The sequence below is a fragment of the Epinephelus moara genome, chromosome 7 (genome assembly GCF_006386435.1).
Source record: "Epinephelus moara isolate mb chromosome 7, YSFRI_EMoa_1.0, whole genome shotgun sequence".
Taxonomy (NCBI): Eukaryota; Metazoa; Chordata; class Actinopteri; order Perciformes; family Serranidae; genus Epinephelus; species Epinephelus moara.
Window position 1 is genome coordinate 1,197,465 of NC_065512.1, and position 18,282 is coordinate 1,215,746.

At 45.1% G+C, this 18,282-nt stretch overlaps 1 protein-coding gene across 1 annotated transcript in view; it reads right to left on the reverse strand.

Annotated features, from left to right (window-relative positions):
* Nucleotides 1-18,282, reverse strand: part of slc49a4 (solute carrier family 49 member 4) — a 93,314-nt gene that overhangs the window by 24,373 nt on the left and 50,659 nt on the right. Inside the window, exons 6-7 of the mRNA XM_050049475.1 lie at nucleotides 16,214-16,281; nucleotides 3,414-3,541 (exon numbers count right to left, since the gene is read on the reverse strand). Of these exons, the coding sequence (XP_049905432.1) occupies nucleotides 3,414-3,541; nucleotides 16,214-16,281 (196 nt within the window). The remainder of the gene's footprint in view (nucleotides 1-3,413; nucleotides 3,542-16,213; nucleotides 16,282-18,282) is intronic.

Here is an 18,282-nt window from a genome sequence, read left to right on the forward strand (position 1 = left end):
CTTTAAAACCAGGAAGAGACGACACTGACGATATCACAAGATCCAGAACCTTAAACGATATCCAGCCTCCTGCTGCCCAGCTCTACTTTAAAGAGGGAAACAGTAAAACAGGAACACACAACACAGTCTCACAGACCCCTCTGACACTTCCATGCATATTATTTTAAAAAGCGACTGGTCACTTGTTCAGAGAGAGATTATATCTCTCAGATTACACTGATCTGTGTGTGTTGCTGGCCGTCCCACACTGGGGTAATGAGGTGTTTTGGCACATTGTGCCGCGGTATCACAGCACCACCCTCCCGTATGATGCGCCAGGTGGATGAACAAGGTTGGAGCCTGGCTGCTGCAGACTGCCAGCGTCTGGGATGAGAGGACGTGAGACAGAAAGCGAGCAGTGCCAGGGCCTGCAGAATGATGATGGATGATGGCGGCTGGAGTCACTGGCTTTGAACGATATGCTGATATGCTTATGGGCCTGGCTTCAGTGGACACAGCCAAATCCACTAATGTCCAAACTGGTTTATCACTGACGTCTACTAATGCATCGGCTCTGCTGATTATGGTCCAAATATACATCTCAGTGTGCGAGCGTTCACACACCGAGGGCTTTTCTTAGTGTGTAGCTGCTGCACACATGAACAGCAGCTACCTCATGCACAGAGTGGCCACAGAGTTTTTAGGTCCAAACAGTGAAGTGTTCTCGACTGCCCAAGATCGTCACATGACTTCGATCCAAAACAAGTAAAGAAGTGAAGCTGGCAGTCGATGCACAGCTGGCAGAGCATCACCGTGAAGACAGCTAACCTGCCTGAGTCGTTGGATTTTCAACCACATTAAAGGTGCAGTGTCTGACCACTTGGAGCAATGAGAGGCTTCAAAGATACACACAGTGGCTTAATCTAAATGATCTTTAGTGTGTGGTCTAAAGTGCATTGAGGGCGTGTCCATCTCCAGTTCTCCCACTACCTTTATAAGCACCTGCACCTGGCGCTCTGTGTTGAGCTCTGTGCTCAGAGAAAGGAACCGAACACATGCCACGTCTCTAACCGCCTGGAATACGCGAGGTCAGGCGTTGGGTGCTACTCTTGTGCCTACTTTCAAGGGGGTGGCGGTTGCGTCTGTGGTTGCTAAGCGACCATAACCGGCGTATCATAGCCTACTGACATGAAATCCTGAGTGCAGGGCTGATCCTCTCAGTTTAGCGCAGGGTGCAGTGGTGTCACTCTGGCGTTTGAGTGCACCTGCCGTGTGGAGAGGAGGAAACAGAGCTAAACTTTTGATTTCTGAAATTATCTTAAAGTTGCTGCTTCTAATGCACACATGCACACAGTGCGTCTCTTAATGCAGAGTCAGACAGCAGCTCTGCTTTCTGCTACGTTCACATTTTACTGAGTGTAATTAATATTTTCCTCATTAAAGATGTATTATTTCACCCAGTACCCATGTCCCTGTGTGTAACAAGCAGAGTGTACACATGTTGTGATCCTGTCTCAGTAGGTGCATTTTACTATGTGAATAACACGCCCTTTAAACGGCAAGAAAATACAACAACGCACCTGACCGCCCCTCATTTTAAGACCTCCATGTCCAGGTTTTGTTTTGTTATGTTATCATATTACGTCTCAGTCCGTGTGCTGTGCCAGAAGCTTCTCTGATCAGATCTGTGTTGTGTGAAACATACGTTCATCAGCTGAGGCTCATCGAGTTTATCTTAGTATTCATCAAGATGAAGACTGACGAGAGTAAAAGATTTTAAACATCAAAGACGGGCCGAGATGTTTTGGTGAGTTTTGTTTTGTTTCTGTTGAGTTTCAGTGAAGTGTGTTTCACCGTGAGTTAACGAGGCAATTAAGCTAACGTTAGTTTGAGTTCAGTGAAAGAGAGAAAGTTGAATTCAAAAGGTGTGCGGTTATATTTCTCTGTTTAATGAGGAAATAGCTGTAAGATATTCTATAACCTGCTGAGATTTCAGGAAGATATGAAGGTAGTAAAAGTCAGATACCACCCAGGCCTACTGTATACAATTTATATCCCTTTAAAATATCCCTTTGATCTGAGAATCATCTTTATATGAGGGTGAATTACAGAGTCAATAAAACACAAAGTGTTTCACTGACTGTACAAATACTGACACACTGAACTACATGAACTGAGCTACGATACAGAGGAAACACGACTCAGGGTGTCTGCAGCCACCAGACACTTGGATTTAATGCTCTTTGAGACATTTTCAAAATATTCTTAATCAAATTTAAGACTGATTCAAGCACTGCAGGTGAGTGTAAAGGTAAGTCATATATATGTAGCCCTGTGTAGAGGCAGGCCTTATGTAGGAACATGCTTCATCCATCACATCCTCACTGTGACCTCGTCACATGTCCACGTTTGCTCATGGACTTTCCACGTCCACATATGACGTCCAAGGTACCCTGGGTGTGTTGGTTGTTGACGTTCTGGGACGCCGTGTCAACTCTTTCAAAATAAAAGCACTACATCGGTACAACACCACCAACCGATGTTTTGTTCCTTCAACTTCGTTTCCCCCTGACGCCGCCAGTAACTGTTAAACAATAAAGGCTACTGGCTGCGTGTCACGCCAACGTGAAAGGACGGCTTTTTTCATTGGTGTCTGACGCCAGAAGTCACTGACCAAGTCCTGGATTTCAACGACTTCAGGGTGAGACCAGGTTGGCTTATCAGAGCGACTTAGGCAAATCTACATTTCGCTAAAAATAAAGTGCAGGAATGAAGTAAAAAGAGTTTTAGGTTCAGTGGCAGCTTTAAATATTTGTAACATCAGAGAGGTGACTTTCCTGCAAGAGTCTGACTCATTTTGACAAAAAGAAATTAGGAGATGGATAAATACAATTAGATAAAACGTTTGGTGCAGACCACACATCCAACCTTAAATATTATAATATTATAAATATATTATAACAATCAAATTCAAGACATTTTAGTATTTTTTAAGGGAGATCCTGCACCTGCAGTCTGGTCTTAAACAACTCCACAGAATAACTCATTTTAAAGCACACGCCTTGTGCACAGCTCTGTCAGCCCTTATACCTTGGTGCAGGTGATGGAAACATCAGACTGATGGTAAATAAGCACATGCACTGCACATGATGGGGTTTAGGTGCTTCTGCTTTTGATGTACTGTCATCTGAAATGTTACAAACAACATAACAATGTTTGTAACAAGATTCACTTTAAAGAAGAAGCACTTCAGCTCTTCCTGTGTGCGGTGCATCTTTTTATTTACTATAAATCCACAGTATATTTAGAGTGGATTCTCCTGTAAGCTGCATCAACCCACTGAACTGGCCGCTGAATTCATTCTGGCTCAGGGTTGCAGAGCTGCACTGCCTGCATGCAATGTCACCTTGACAGTGATGCTGCTGTGGACCCACCTGCAGTGGAGGGAAGGTGAGTGACTCTGCTCAGGCAGGTTAGTGTGAACCAGGTGGAGGACAGCGAGGCTCCGGCCAGCATCAGCACCAGGATCAGCTTCAGCATCCCTCGAATGGAGTCTGCAAACCTGCGAGTGTGTGGGAGGAGAAAAACAGTGAGGCAGAGCACAGCCTTTTGAAGATAGCGATCCTGAAATACACCACGACAAACAGCAGAGAAAATTACTGAAGTGAGTAAAGACAGCGGCTTCAGAAACAGGAGGCATCTTTCATAAAAACAACACGCAGCGCTGCAATTTCTAGATGTCTGCTTCCTCTGTGACTTGTGTCATAATCAATTACTGGAGACATGCATTGTCTCAGAGAAAGCCTAGATCATTTCCTTCTCCCACTTGTTTCTGGGAGCGTCAGTTGTACTTGTCATTACACAAGCAGAGACACTACTCCAAGAGTTGATTCAATTTGTTTCACCAGCTAAGCAGGCGGACTGGAGATGTGCATTGTAATGTATTGTGGAAGACAAGCCACCAGGCCGTTCCCAAACTCTCCCTCTTGAGCACTGCGGTTTCTCTTTGTAGCCCTTTCCAAAGCCTCATAGTTCATTAACTCCTCTGCGCTCCTCTGGGTATGCATATGTATGCTGCTGGAAGATTAGATGAAGCTACAGAAGCCTGTAGCAACAGAGAGACACTAATTACTTTTGTTTTGTTGCTCACAGACAAGATGCTTGAGAAAAGAGGGCTGAACTTGACAATGAACTTAATGCACGAGTAAGAAGAAGAGTTGGAAATGGCTGATTAGTTCAGCTAGGTTGTGAAGTTCTGTCAGTGTGCCGAGGGCCGCGGGGACGAGGGAAATCATCCTTCGGACGGATAATGAGAACGTCTCCGCTCTCAACGTTCAGCAGTGGCATTTTTAGACGACATCAACGTCTCCTGGGATTTCATGAGCTGTCACTCACAGCCTCGACTCTTTACCTCCACGTTCACAGGACATCAGCTACATACTCAAATCCCACCTCCATCACTGTGAGAGAATTTAAAGCAGGCGGAGGGTAATGTTGGATAACACAGGGCCCAACACAGACCTCTGGGGGCCAGATGAGCAGGGTTTGGTTTTGGGCCCCCCTCCACAGTGTAACATGCTGCCACTTCACACAGCACTGTGTGTAGTAAATATTAGTTTAAACACACATGATGTACAAATAACCATGTAAAGACTACAGTGGGACCTGTTAGCAGCAACTAGGGACGTCACTGGTTAACCGTTAATCAACTAACAACTGAGAATAATTTTGACTGATTACTGATATCGATCAATAGGTTGATTTTGCTTCTCTTCAGCTTACTGCACACCAACTTAGTCTGGTGGGAGCTAGCTAGCAGCGCCACTCATCTGGTGATTACTGCTAGTAACCCTGACCCAACAGTGTGGCTTTGGAAACATTGTGCCCACCCTTCGGTGATCCTACAGGTCACCACTGGGAGTAAGTGGCTCAATTTTGAGCTGCAATCCCCCATTAGCACTGTTATCCATGTTAGCACCTTTAGCAGTGTTAGCACGGCTAGTGGTGATAACATGGTCAACAATGTTAAAGGGCTTCTGTGGCTCAATTGAAAACCAGTTATTCACCAGGGTGACCTGCAGGGAGACTGACGGGTGACCACCATGCTTTACAACAGTTACCAGCAGGAATCGAGTAGCGGGAGTTTTGAGTCGTGTGGTGGATTATTGATCAGTCGATCCGATCAGAGCTGATGAGATCAGATCGATGGATGATTCTCTTATACTGACCTCCAAATGTAATTTATTTTACTTAAATCAAGGGTGGTCAGAGAAAAGCTTGTGTAGATGCTTATTCCAGTGTGTGTTCACTCTTGTTCTTTAATCTCGTTTAACGTAACCTATCTAATACACCTGCAAAAGTGTTTTTACCACAGAATCCTGGGAATGGTTATTTCATGGGGGACAGTAAACTCCTTCATCTACCCAAATTTTTCATTTCACACATCTCTAAGCTTATTATTTTTGTCACGATTTTCTGGCAAAAAATGGCACAACATGTCATCAGGTTTTAGAAAAAACTAGTAAATCCCTGTGCACAGCAGCGCAGTGCTTCTTCTAGGTACCAGCTGGTGCAGGATAAATCACAGTCAAAAGTTCAAAAACTTCCAGCGCACACTAGATTATCAGGATTGACACAGAGTTTATTCAAAAATGTTTAAAAACAAAAGGAGCGAACAACGCGTTTCGCATGTTGCTTCATCAGATTCGCTCTTGATTGTCATCAGGTGTGTGCTTAAATAGTCAGGGCAAGTAACAACCAGACAATCAATGATTGATTGTCTGGTTGCAACATGCAACATGCGAAACGCGCTGTTCGCTCCTTTTGTTTTTAAACATTTTTGAATAAACTCTGTGTCAATCCTGATATTCTAGTGTGCGCTGGAAGTTTTTGAACTTTTGAATGTCATCAGCTTTTGTTTAGGAAGACAAATTTCTATTCTGCTACTGTCTCTTGTTCATCAATATAAAATAATAATTTTCCTCAGGGCCTCCCAGAGACCAGGGGCCCAAAGCAACTGCTTACATTGCTGAATGGGACCGACTGTGGGCACACATGATGAATTGTGTTGGCCGTTCCTAATAAACAGATCTAAAGTCGTCATTTTTCTGTTCAAACGAAGGAGCTGATTTCTCTGGAAAAGGCTGTGGAGTCACAGGGCCAAGCGCTCGCCACTACACAGAGATGTCTGTTTCTTTGCCCACAGCTACACCCCTCAAATCTGCATCACCCATCTGCCACTGACTGGCTCATCCCTTCAGCCACCACTGGTGCCAGACAGGGATGAAATCCTTCGCCTGCACGCAGCCAAGCCCTCATCTCTTTGCGGAGAGGATCACAGGCTACTCCCCAGTATCAATTCCAATCTGATCCTCTGAGCAGGAACACCATAAGTAGCTTATTTCCTACACTAACTCTGATGGCCCCTGAGTCCACTCGATAAAGAGCTCGCTCACTGATTGGCCAGATAAGTCAGGTGCGACACAGTTTGAATCAAACTCAGCACAGTTTGGGTTTTTAAAAAACGATGGCTAACAGTTAACCAAACGCTGAATAAATATCCTGTTATCAAACGTCTTATGATTTCAAAAGGCAGCTATATTCTGTTTATTTCTACTGCCAACAGCTTTTAGAAAAACCTCAAACCTAGCAGTCGATGACACGAACAAGTCACGCCTGTGTAAACGAAGCCACAAAACCCCACTGTTCTCCAAAAACAATTATAACACATCAGTGAACCTCCACACTGTAAACCTCAGTCCATCCTGGGCACAATATTTTAATGTTAAGTCTACACAGATGATCCAGACTGTTGAAATGACCTAAAAACTTTATGTTAACTTGACACTAAAACTCTTCACTGTGAGTTCGACATCATTTATTTATCTTACTATATAATGACGAAAACTCTGTCTGTGTGTCTGTTCCATGTTTTTCCTATCTGTGCAGCAGAGCACCGCAGCACCTCCACGGACTATTACATCCAGACGGTCCCGCTGTTTCCTCCGCAGGCTCCACTTCACTCAGCTGCCCGATAAACCCGCTGCTTCTTCCCACTTTAACCTGAATAACAAACCAGGGCTCGGTGCTCCGGTTGGATCCAAACGGAGAGCCGGGGCTAGCTCAGAGACTAGCGGAGGCTAACTGGCTGTGCTTCCCTCCGGTCATGCTGCGGCTAACGCTCCGCTAGCCGCTCCCAGCTAGCTCCGGTTTGTTATTCAGGTTAAAGTGTGAAGAAGCAGCGGGTCTGTGGGGCAGCTGAGTGAAGTGGAGCCTGAGGAGGAAGCACCGGTTAGCCCCGGTTTCACTACAGGCAGATTCACTCGCTACAGGGGCGAGGAAATAAAACCTGAACAGCCAATCAGAGTGATCTCTCTCACCGACAAGCTCCGCCACCGATTCAACATGCTCAATCGGCCGAAAAGCCGCCGACGCCGAAGTGCCGACGGTGCGGGACACACCGCAAAAACTAGGGCGACAGACACTCACCGACGGCCCGACTTTGGTCGACGGCCGACCGTTGGCTTGGTGTGTCAGGGCCTTAATTCCTGGAGGGAGTGATAATGACTGATTCTGTAATTCTGTGAAACCACCATCTTTTCCGAGATGGTTATTGTACCGTGAAAATCTTATACTGTTGCAATCCTATATATGAAAATTCCACAAAACATGTCTTCAGTTTATTCAACTGAAGAAAACAGGTGCCTTAAGGAGAAAGTTTGGGAGCTGCTGCTTTAGAGCACCAAACTTTGGATTATTCAAATGTTGAAAACAATTGAGAACAAAATCGTTATTTACTTCTGTTTCAGTAAGGAGTGTAAAAAACTACAGTGACCAGCTGCTTCAAGAAACTGCTGCGCCTTCTGCAAAAATATGTGATCACTGATTAAAATCGTCTTTAGTAGAAACAATTCTCGCCACAGACAGGGTAGTTAGAGAGTGTTAGGTTTTGGTGTTTTCACCAGATTTGTTGTCAAAAATATAAAATCTGGGGCACCCAGCAGCCCGGTGGGTAGAGTGGGCGTCCCGTGCATAAAGGCAATGTCCCTGCTGCAGCAGTCGTGGGTTTGATTCCAGCCTGCAGCCCTTTACTGCATGTCACCCCCCCTTCATGCTGAAGTCTGTCCTGTCTAATAAAAGCAAACCCTGAGAAAATATTCTTTAAAAAAACCCCATAACATCCAGAATACTGCTGAATCAGAAAACACTGAGGTTCTTCACGCCTGCGGTGATGTAATCCAGCGCTGTGTCACTGTACTCAGTGAGTAAAGAGGGTCGTGTCATCTCAGGAGGTAACGGCAGAATTAAAAGTCTATCTTTTACACTGCTCTAACAGGATTTATTGGCCATAAAGATAGCATCATTTAAGTCATGTAGAATCAGATTAAACGCTCTGCTCTCCCGGGGCCTGCGGGAAATGATGAAATATCATCTTCACTATGATATTATCAATCGAGCCTGTCTACGTTTTTTCTTTTCTCTGTGAGGGACATGCAGTAAATAACCAAATAGTAGATGCAGCCGGTCTGATACGGTGACCATGCAGACGCACAGTGTCTCCATTTGAGGGCAAAACAAATTAGGCAGCGGCTGATGCTCATTTGTGTTTGCTCTATCTCATCTCATTAACCTGGAGTATTGTCTGGCTCAGACCTTTGTGATATGAAGGACAATAACCTGCATCTTTTCCTGGAGCTTGTAATGGGAAGATAACGAGGGATGCTTGTTAGTTATTCTCTCCACCCTCTTCCAAAGTGCAACTTTCGTCCAACCACAACAATTAAACAGCTCCCAGATTGTTTGTCAAACGTCTCAGTGATGAGCGCCACACCTCGGAGCATCCACCACAGTGAGCCCCCCCCTCCCCGCCATTCAACCATCCGCCAACAACTCACAGGCAGAGAAATGTTTGCAAGCAGCTTGTTTTTTTTTTTTTGGCAAAGTGCAAGTGCTAATCCCCGAAGAAATTTAGCTTTGCAGGACTATAGGCCACTCAAAATGTGAAACTGCAACACCTGCAGCACAGACAGCATTTAGAGGAGGCCATTTTGTGCCCCCTGTAGCAAACTGTGCTCAGCGTTGGCTCGGCTCTGTGCTGGCTGCAGAGAGAGGGACAGCTCGTGGCAAATAATATGTCACATCTTGACATTAACATCTTAAAAGCTGCCAGTGGGTGAGACGAGGGACAGAGACTGCTCTCTGCTCAGTTCATTACCACAAGCTTTCCTGGGAAAGTATCTAATGATGCCATATTGCAGCAAGTTGATGAAGAAGAGGGAAAAAAAGCAGAGGGAAGCAGCTTTTAGTTTTAAGGGAGGAAGAGGAAATTAAATATACTGTTTAATTTCTCCTGTTTCTGCTGCTTTAAAACATTTCCCCTGTCTGACGGCGTCTCAGGGCTCAGCTCCCTGCGGACGCCACTAATCAAAGAGAAAAAGAAGGGAGAATTTCTGCTTCGTGGTCGTCTGACAGTGACAGCCACACAAACTGCAGTTTACATCCACGTCTGTCCAGGACGAAGGAATTTAACAAAGGCATTAGGTGGACTTTTTGGTGAACCATGGATGCTTCACAAGTCTCTTTTACACTGACTATTGAATTGACTGTTATTCTGCTGCGCCATTCTGTATAAAAGGTCGAGCACGGCATGGGGGGGGCAGAGCCAGATCAACGACTGTGTAGAAAGTGTGACGTTAGGAGATTTATAAAAGCAGCTACAAGCAGTTAGCGGCTAACTCAAAGAAGAAGAAAAGCAGCCAAAAATGTCCACAAACTGGGGAGACAGTGACATCCAGGAGCTCCTCACCCTCCGGACAGAGGATGAGATCAGCCACCATATAACAGGGACGGAAAATTATTGTCTTTGTCATCAATCAATCCATTTTTAACCGCTTATCTGAGGCCGGGTCTCAGGAGCAGCAGGCTGAGCAAGGCACCCCAGACGTCTCTCTCCCCAGCAACGCTCTTCAGCTCCTCCTGGAGGACCCCGAGGTGTTCCCAGACCAGATGAGATCTATAATCCCTCCAGTGTGTTCTGGCTCTGCCCCGGGGCCTCCTACCAGCTGGACCAGGAGGACCCTGATCAGATGTTGAACCACCTCAACATGAAGGAGCAGCGGCTCTACACCGAGCTCCCTCCAGATGTCCGAGCTCCAGAGGAAAGTCATTTCGGCTGCATCCCCGATCTTTTCCTTTCTGTCACTACCCAGAGCTCATGACCATAGCTGAGGGTCAGGAGGTTGAGGTTTGCCAGGTTATACCATTGTAACTGTTTAGAAAGTGCTGCCTGACACATATTTTATATGTCACACTGGACGCCGACGCTGTTGTGTCACACGCCACGCTTTCTCTCCAGAGTGATTTGCTGCAGAGGTTGGACGATGTATCATCATATATGTTGAGGATGACAGTGGGAAGACAAACGAACCCAAAGGACAATACAGGCCAATCGGAGGCAGAGTAGGACGTCGTCTGCCTTCACCACAGTCAGAAGGTCACATAACTTCTTTCTGCATCATAGTTGGCCATCTTTTTTAGTCAAATGGGTTTTTTGGAGGGATTCTTTCGAGGACAAGGACACAGGGTGTCCTCTGTTGTCAAGTCCCCTGAGGCAAATCATGATATGTGGTTTTGGGCTACATCTCAAATCAAATGGAATAAAATCAAATGGAAAACCCTCCATGCAGTGGTGAAGTGTGGCCTGTGGCGGGCTGCTGTGCAGTGCCTATAAAAAGCTGAGGCGGCCGCTCCGAGCCGTGGCTGTTTGATTCTGCAGCAAAGTGCGACCAAAACAAAAATCTGGGATTGTTTAAGTTTGAGCAGAGAAAACCTGCAGCCAATCAGCAAACAGAGTTTTAGACTCCTGCGACACGTTGACCTGTGTTACTAAGAATTTCTTCCCACCTGAAACCCATGAATACACCTCCTGACCGACAAGCGGCGAGCCCGGCTGTGCCTCTGCTTGGTGTGTCTTTGGTGTAACAGGCTGTCGAAGAAACGAGCTTTCAGTTGAATGGGACATTTTATGGACTAGTGGGGCTTCAGTATCAGTCCCCAGCAGAGGTACAGCTACGGAAGCTTTCTGTGGTTTTACCGGACCGCTCTGACACTGATCTGTGTCTGTGCAGTGAAATGTGAGGTGGAGAAACACACATGAATTCAGATATCACATGGTCTGTGATACATATCTGTTATACGCCGACATATTAAAGTGACCTGATCTGACTGGAGAAAGTGATGTCACATTTGCTGGTAATGTAATGGTACCGAACCCAAACAACCACCTTTAGCATATGTGAACAGTTGCACATACATGAAGAGTGAACGCCACGCTGCCTTTAAAGCCGAATTTCATTTAACTACCAACTGTTGCAGCACAGAGAGACTAATCAATCCCTCCAGTGACTCAGAGTCTATATAATCAACACCAATAATTCAACAGCTCTGTTTACATACACTTTCATCTCCCGCTGCAAACAGCTTCATTGATTAACAGTGGGAGTTATGGGCTCATTTCCCTGATTACAGCTTAAAGAAAACAGTGGACCTGTCTGTAAGTGCTGATTGGGCCTCAGCCTGCGATAAACACACATCCGCCGGAGCACGAACGAGTCCCATGCTTTTGCAGACTCCACACTTTGTCTTTGCGGTGCGGCTCCCGATCCATCAATGGAGGTGAAGTGGCTGTTGCATTAGCTTCTATTCCCCATTCCCTCCCTGTACTTTATCACAGTGATGCTGGATCAGATCATATATTAAAAGAGAGTAGATGAGATTAGAGGAGCCAGGGAGAGACCCAATTTAACCCCCGCCTGTTCTTTATATGAGATGTATTAGTTATTAATAATGCTGTAAACAATACAGCTCTCAGAGTGTCAGGGGGATAAACTCCAGTACAATATGTTTGCATGCTGGTGACTGGGGGTTTCCACTGTGAGAGAAAATCAAAGGCACCAGTTTCTAATCTTGTTTGTGCTGCAATGAGTCAGTGCTATCAAACAACATGAAGTGATTGTTTCCATGATTAATCAATTAAAGGACACTTTGTTCACAGCTGTCTACGTGTGATGTCACAACAGAAGAACTTCCTGTAAACAGATGCTTCTGACAGTGTGTCAACGGTCCTGTTTGTATCAAAGGAAGAGTTTGGATGTTTTTAAAGTGGGGTTACATGAGATTCTTATCTACAGTCAGAGATTACAGCCCTGTCTCCACCAGACACTTTCAGTCCAGCACCTTTGGAACCAGCAGTAAGCCTTCAGACATGGTACCTAGACCCTCGGTCTGTTCAGACAGTCCTCTTAAATGTGGGCGGGGTTGTTGTCACTCACTGCTCCGTCCAGCACTCGCTGTATTTCCTCATCAGCGGTGACACAGATGGAAGTCTGCACCTGGTTTATCGTCCACAGAACGAGGCTGCACGCCCACATTTTCAGAACAAAATAGAACAGGCTGCAGTGAGAGTCTCTCTCCATGGGATATTTAAAAATAGCAGCTTTGTGCATTTAGTCCTTCTCAGGCAAGCTCAGGGGTTTAGTGTTGCTGTAGCCCACAGGAAGTGAGGATTAGAATATATGACCTTCACATAATCCGCTCCAAATTAATCTATATTTTTAAAGTCATTACTAAAAGTGTGTGTCATATAAAAACTAAAGTGATGGTCAAAGTTGTCACAGTGAAATTTAAGGTGTGCTGATGGATTCACGTCATCAACTCATGCATTGAGTAACATTACAAGTTAACGTTCCACCTTAAAAGTTGCCGGCAGTCGGCCCAGTGAATGAAGTTATTTTTTTCTCTTTCATTTTATAGTTGTAGTTTACTGATGTATGAACAGAGGTTACATAAAACCAGCGTGACCGTCCTCTACTGACCAATCAGACTGCAGAGTTTCTAGCTCCACCTTTTGGTACCAGATCTGTGTGCTAGGTACCCCAACAGAGGGGGGACCAAACATGGGGACGCTAAGGAACGCTTCTGTTGGTACCATCCACAACTTTTACTGTGGGAACAGAAACAATGAACTGAACCATAAAAACACCTGTGTGTTATCTCTGTGTATTCTTGTGCTATTTCCCTGTTTTTTTCTAACTACACAGACGATCTAAAAGTTGAAAACATTTGAGTTAGTTCATCTCCTTCACCTTTGTCTCAGTCTAACCCAGCGGTTCAAACTTTGGTGGCTCGTGGCCCCTTTAAATGAAGAAATGTCTCCTGACGTGTGACCCAGGTGGAATGAATCTACGAGCTGTGAACAGTTCAGCTGAGAGGTGATTTTTTTCCTCCTGAGTGTTTCATTTGAATCATTACAGATGTGAAGGTGTGAAACTAGTCACTATTTTACAAGGAAAGAAAAGTCTGAACTCACTCTGTGCAGCAGGAATAGAAATGTTCTTATTCTTCTCCTTTTATCATCTCCATCCTCAGATTGATCTTGTAACCCTCCAGCTGGTCCTGACCCCGGCTTGTAAAGCACTTATATTAATTATTTACCAGAGCAAATTATTCTTTATAGTTCCTCCAACAAACACATTTCCTTTCCTCTAAGGTCAGCGTTTTAAAATCAGGATGCTTGAAGCCTAACACAGGTTTTATAAACTCCTTCTTGTTGTGGTCACTGTGTGAACAACCCGTCCTGTTTTCTGACCATCTTACAATCAGCTGCAGGGAGGGTCTGCTGATGTAAATGAGGGGTTACGGTTAATGCTTATTTTCTAATGTGATGCCTCAGCAGGTCTGTGCAGTTTTCACTGAGCTGCACGGACACTATGAGTCTGATAATTAGACAGAGTAGCCGTTTTGCTTTCACTTAAACGTTGAAGAAACTAAGAGATGAGACAGTGATTCAGAGGTCAGAGAGCGGGCCGCAGTGCTGCTGCATTTATGTTCACTTTTAAAGTTACTTTGAGCCATACTCAGAAGTCAGGGAACAAACACTCTCATGACAACATGGATGAGGAGGATGTGTGTAAGGACACACAGATTATCCACCGAGAGCCTCCGACCTCTAGGGGCCTCCAAATCCTCATCAGCTGTGGCCTTATCCTGTTGCTATTTTTAAATAATAATCAAACCACATGAGTTACGTGAGTGTGTGTGTGATGAAATACAAAACAATGAATTCAGTTATTTTGGAAGTACTATTTGCAAATAAAGCCCCGTCATGACAGCGGGGTGAACACGCTAATTTTTTGCTGCTTTTCCAGCACAATGCAGTGACACGCCGTCACAAAACCTTCTGTCTCTGTCCAAGCAGCGTTTAGTCATCTTTACAAATAAGTCGGCACCGAGTTTGAAAGAAAGCCAGAATAATGACAAAAAAAGTGACCACCTCCATGCTTATTTCTACTGTTTATTAACCAGTTTTCCAGTGCATTCGTGACACTGAACGTGACACATCAGCTGGTTTTCCCACACTTAAAAACCTGCATGTATGCACTAATTTTGGTGGAAAATGGGTCTAAGAAAATTATTGGTTTGCTGGCTACAGTGATAACTTTGTTGACATAAACTATGACGAAAATTGTTAGTCAGCGCCCTTTTTTCATGAAAATGAGACAATGACGAGCTAAAAACAGATCTTCGATCTTCGATCTCGAGCACAGTACTCATTAAGATACAGGGGAGTACAATTGTGGAACATCAACCATTACTTATTATGTGCCTCTATGTCTTTGTCAGTATATAAGACGAAACTAAAAACTGCTTTGATGACCACAAGATTCTATAACTGAATAACGCCACGTATAGGGTGATATGTTTCTGCCTGCCTCAAGATGTAAAATGTTATTTTATATTTTTATTCTTATTATAATCAATTGTCCACTTTTGTTTATTGTTCGTTATTGTGTATGTTTTGTTTTTCATTATTTTTTGCATAGTTCGTCTAGGTGAGGTTTCTTAGCATAAGCCTGTAATGGGTTTCTCTCACCTGCACATGCTATGTATGACTATATTACTTCTATGTTCTGTTTTCTTATTTCATATGTGCAAATAAATGAAATGAAATCTTGTTAATAAAAACTAATTTGAAACTAATTTGTCTGAGACGTGACAGAAATGTTGGTGGTGGACTGTCGGACATGGAAAGCTGAGAAGGGCCGTGCTTGTAATGATCTTCAGATGCCTGATGAGCGACAGGCTGGTAAACTCCAGTAAATAGTCTGCACCAGGATGTTTGGGTTGGTGTGAGTTGTGAGCTGTAACTCAGCAGTATATAATCAGCCGTGTGTGTCTGACTGTGGATGGTGGAGCTGCTGAATGGATCTGTGGAGTTTGTTAGCTGCAGCGGTGGCTGTTAGCAGCTAGCTCTGCTCAACGGCAGCGGAGCAAGCAGCCAGCAGGCGCCAGATTTTGCTTGTAAACAGCCCAGCACCATTCATTTTAGACATGGAGCATCTTATTTCACGATTGTTCAGTTTTATTCACAGACATATTCTGAGCCTGAAACATGTCTTTGGACTGTTGCTTCACCTCAGTAACATCACCGTTATGTGTTTAAGGATCCTGATGGTTAATGTGGTTAATGCTGACATCACTTGCAGTGACATCTGCTCTAGTCCTTTTGGGTTCTGCCAGTGTTGCATGTGTTCATAGAGCCAGCAGCAGCAGCGACCCACAGTGAGGATAGAAACAGAGGGCTCAGCAGGGACGGAGCACCTGCTGCAGCAAGCCAACACCGTCTGCAGTCATTTTGACTTGACCAGCAGACTTCACTTCAGCTGATTGGCTGTTGAAACAGATGACGTGCTTTAAAACCAGCCGCCGGCCATTTGACCAGCTGAGTGTCAGGTGACACCATCTGCCAGCTTGAGTCAAGCTCAGCAGTATGTTCGTGTATGTCATTGAGCTTCACACTGTACGTTGATGTGCTGATATTGTTGCTGCTGGCCCAGTAAAGTTGCAATCATGTGGTGTAAATCCAGTGTGACAGATGGTGTTAATATCGTCTTCAGGTTGTGATCACAGGCTGAAGCCTGTCAGTGTGAATCCTGAATAAACTACAGGTGTTTCCAACAGATAGTTCCCAACACACCTATAACCCCCCCAGAGGGTCCACCTATAGTCAGGTCGATGGCGTCTGTTTGTAGGAGATGTTAATTAGTTAGCAGAGAGGGATCGATATCACACGAGTGGTTGAGATATGTGTATGTTTTCTTGACTTGCTTGGACAATCTAGATCCAGCGATCATGTGGCAGTCACACAATACAAGCAGCTTGGTATGCACGAGCTTACCTGGCCATCGCCACTCCAAACACACATCCACCAACAGTCGACCAGAAGCCGATCCAACCCGCGTCCACCTGTGTGTCAGGAAAGAGGAGGAGGATGGTGGGGTAGAGCGGGAGGAGGAGAGAGAAAGGGTGGAGGAAACAGAATTATTCAGTGTTCAACATGCAGTGCGTGACTGTGAGGACAGAGTGAGACAGAGAGCAGGCACCAAGTGTCTGAGGTCTGCGGAGGCCTGTCAATCACTGCGTCAGGTAAACACAGCTGCATATATGTGTGTGCGTGTGTGTGTGTGTGTGTGTGTGTGTGTGTGAGGTTGTTGTCCTGATTTATTTACACGGATGTGAAGGCGCACGCTCGGCCTTAAACTCCAGAGAAAGGACGTCACGGCTGAGGGACTGCAGCAGAATCAGTATGAGGTAAAGTGCAGCACACGTGCGCGCACACACACACACACACACACACACACACACACACACACGGAAAACCAATCAGTGTGTAGCATCCAGGCGAGAACGTCTCCGAGTGCCAATGAAGGTGTTTGGTTCCCATCAATCTCCCCGAGGCAATAACTCACATTCAACCAAATCCAACCAGATGGAGGATGAGACAGCAGGGAGCAGAATCTTAAGTAGGATCTGATGCTTTTTGCTTAATCATACTCCGCATCGACCTGTCATGAAAGTCTATAACGAAGAAAAGTGGACTATCAAAGTTATTAAATGTAAAATATCTTCTGGCTTACTGAGTGATGAATGTTAAAATGTCGTTATATTTTCTGTGTGGGCCGACCCGCCTGCAAGATGCCTGCCTGAATGGCCCGAGGCAGCTCGGCGAGGTGAACAGCGTCCTCCTCCTCCTCCCCCCGAGTAAACGAGGAGGACCAACAATATTTGATTCACTTAAACCACCCACCACCCTGTGGCACCTATAACTGCTGCTTATTATCTATATAGGCCGCGCAGCACCAATGTGAGGGTTTCTAAGGCGTGTAATGTCACATCAGTTTGTGCACCAATTTAGGAAGCTAAACACAAATTGCTTGCCAAGCCATTTCAATTCTGAGATGCAAATGACTGTGTTTCATGTGCGGGTGGAGAGTTAATTAACTGCAGTATTCTTAGTGCCTTGGAACCCAAAAAAAGGCCAGATTTGAAGCTTAATCATGTCTGCTATGTTGCGACTGTGTCGGTAAATTGGAGCTGACTGGTGTCAAGGTAGGCAGAGCCAGGACTCAAGGCTGTCGACACGTCAACGTGTTTGTTTTCACTAATTCTCTCTCTCAATCTCTTCTTGTAAGCCATTTTAAGCCAATAATCAAAGACCTTATCCTGAGCTTTGCTTCGACATGGTATTCCTACACCGACTCACATCATGTAATCCCAGGAAATCCACAAAACAGTCTTTAATAGGGAGGAAGTGCTGCGTCTGAAGGCAGAGCATGCATCCTGATGGAGTTAAACAGAGCTCCAGAAGTTCACGACTGATTCTGTAATCGAATAAAAAAAAGCAATCAAACTAAAAGAAGCAGGACACGTTGGATCAGCCTCCCAGTTCTGTCAATTCTAAATGGCTACTCTCCATTAAGGCAACAATTGAGCGCAGTGAGGCACCTGTTTCCTGAGTCATATTCATTATGGTGATGCTGAGCTCTACTCTTAATCCTCCTGTCTGCAGATCGAGCACATTTCCTCCAACACAGCTCGCACATTAAAACACAGGAGTGTCCTAAAAGATCCCGAGTCTCAATCAGATCCAAACTCAGGGTTCCTTCCTCTGCGGTTTTATAATGAATATTCAAAAATGCATCAAGCGTCCCCCCTAAATTAACTGATGAAAACTATGAAGATACAAGAGTCACCGCCCCATGGTTGTATGACTCCGCCCACCAGTCCACCCTGTGGTTGTATGACTCCGCCCACCAGTCCACCCCATGGTTGTATGACTACGCCCACCAGTCCACCCTGTGGTTGTATGACTCCGCCCACCAGTCCACCCCGTGGTTGTATGACTCCACCCACCAGTCCACCCTGTGGTTGTATGACTCCGCCCACCAGTCCACCCTGTGGTTGTAT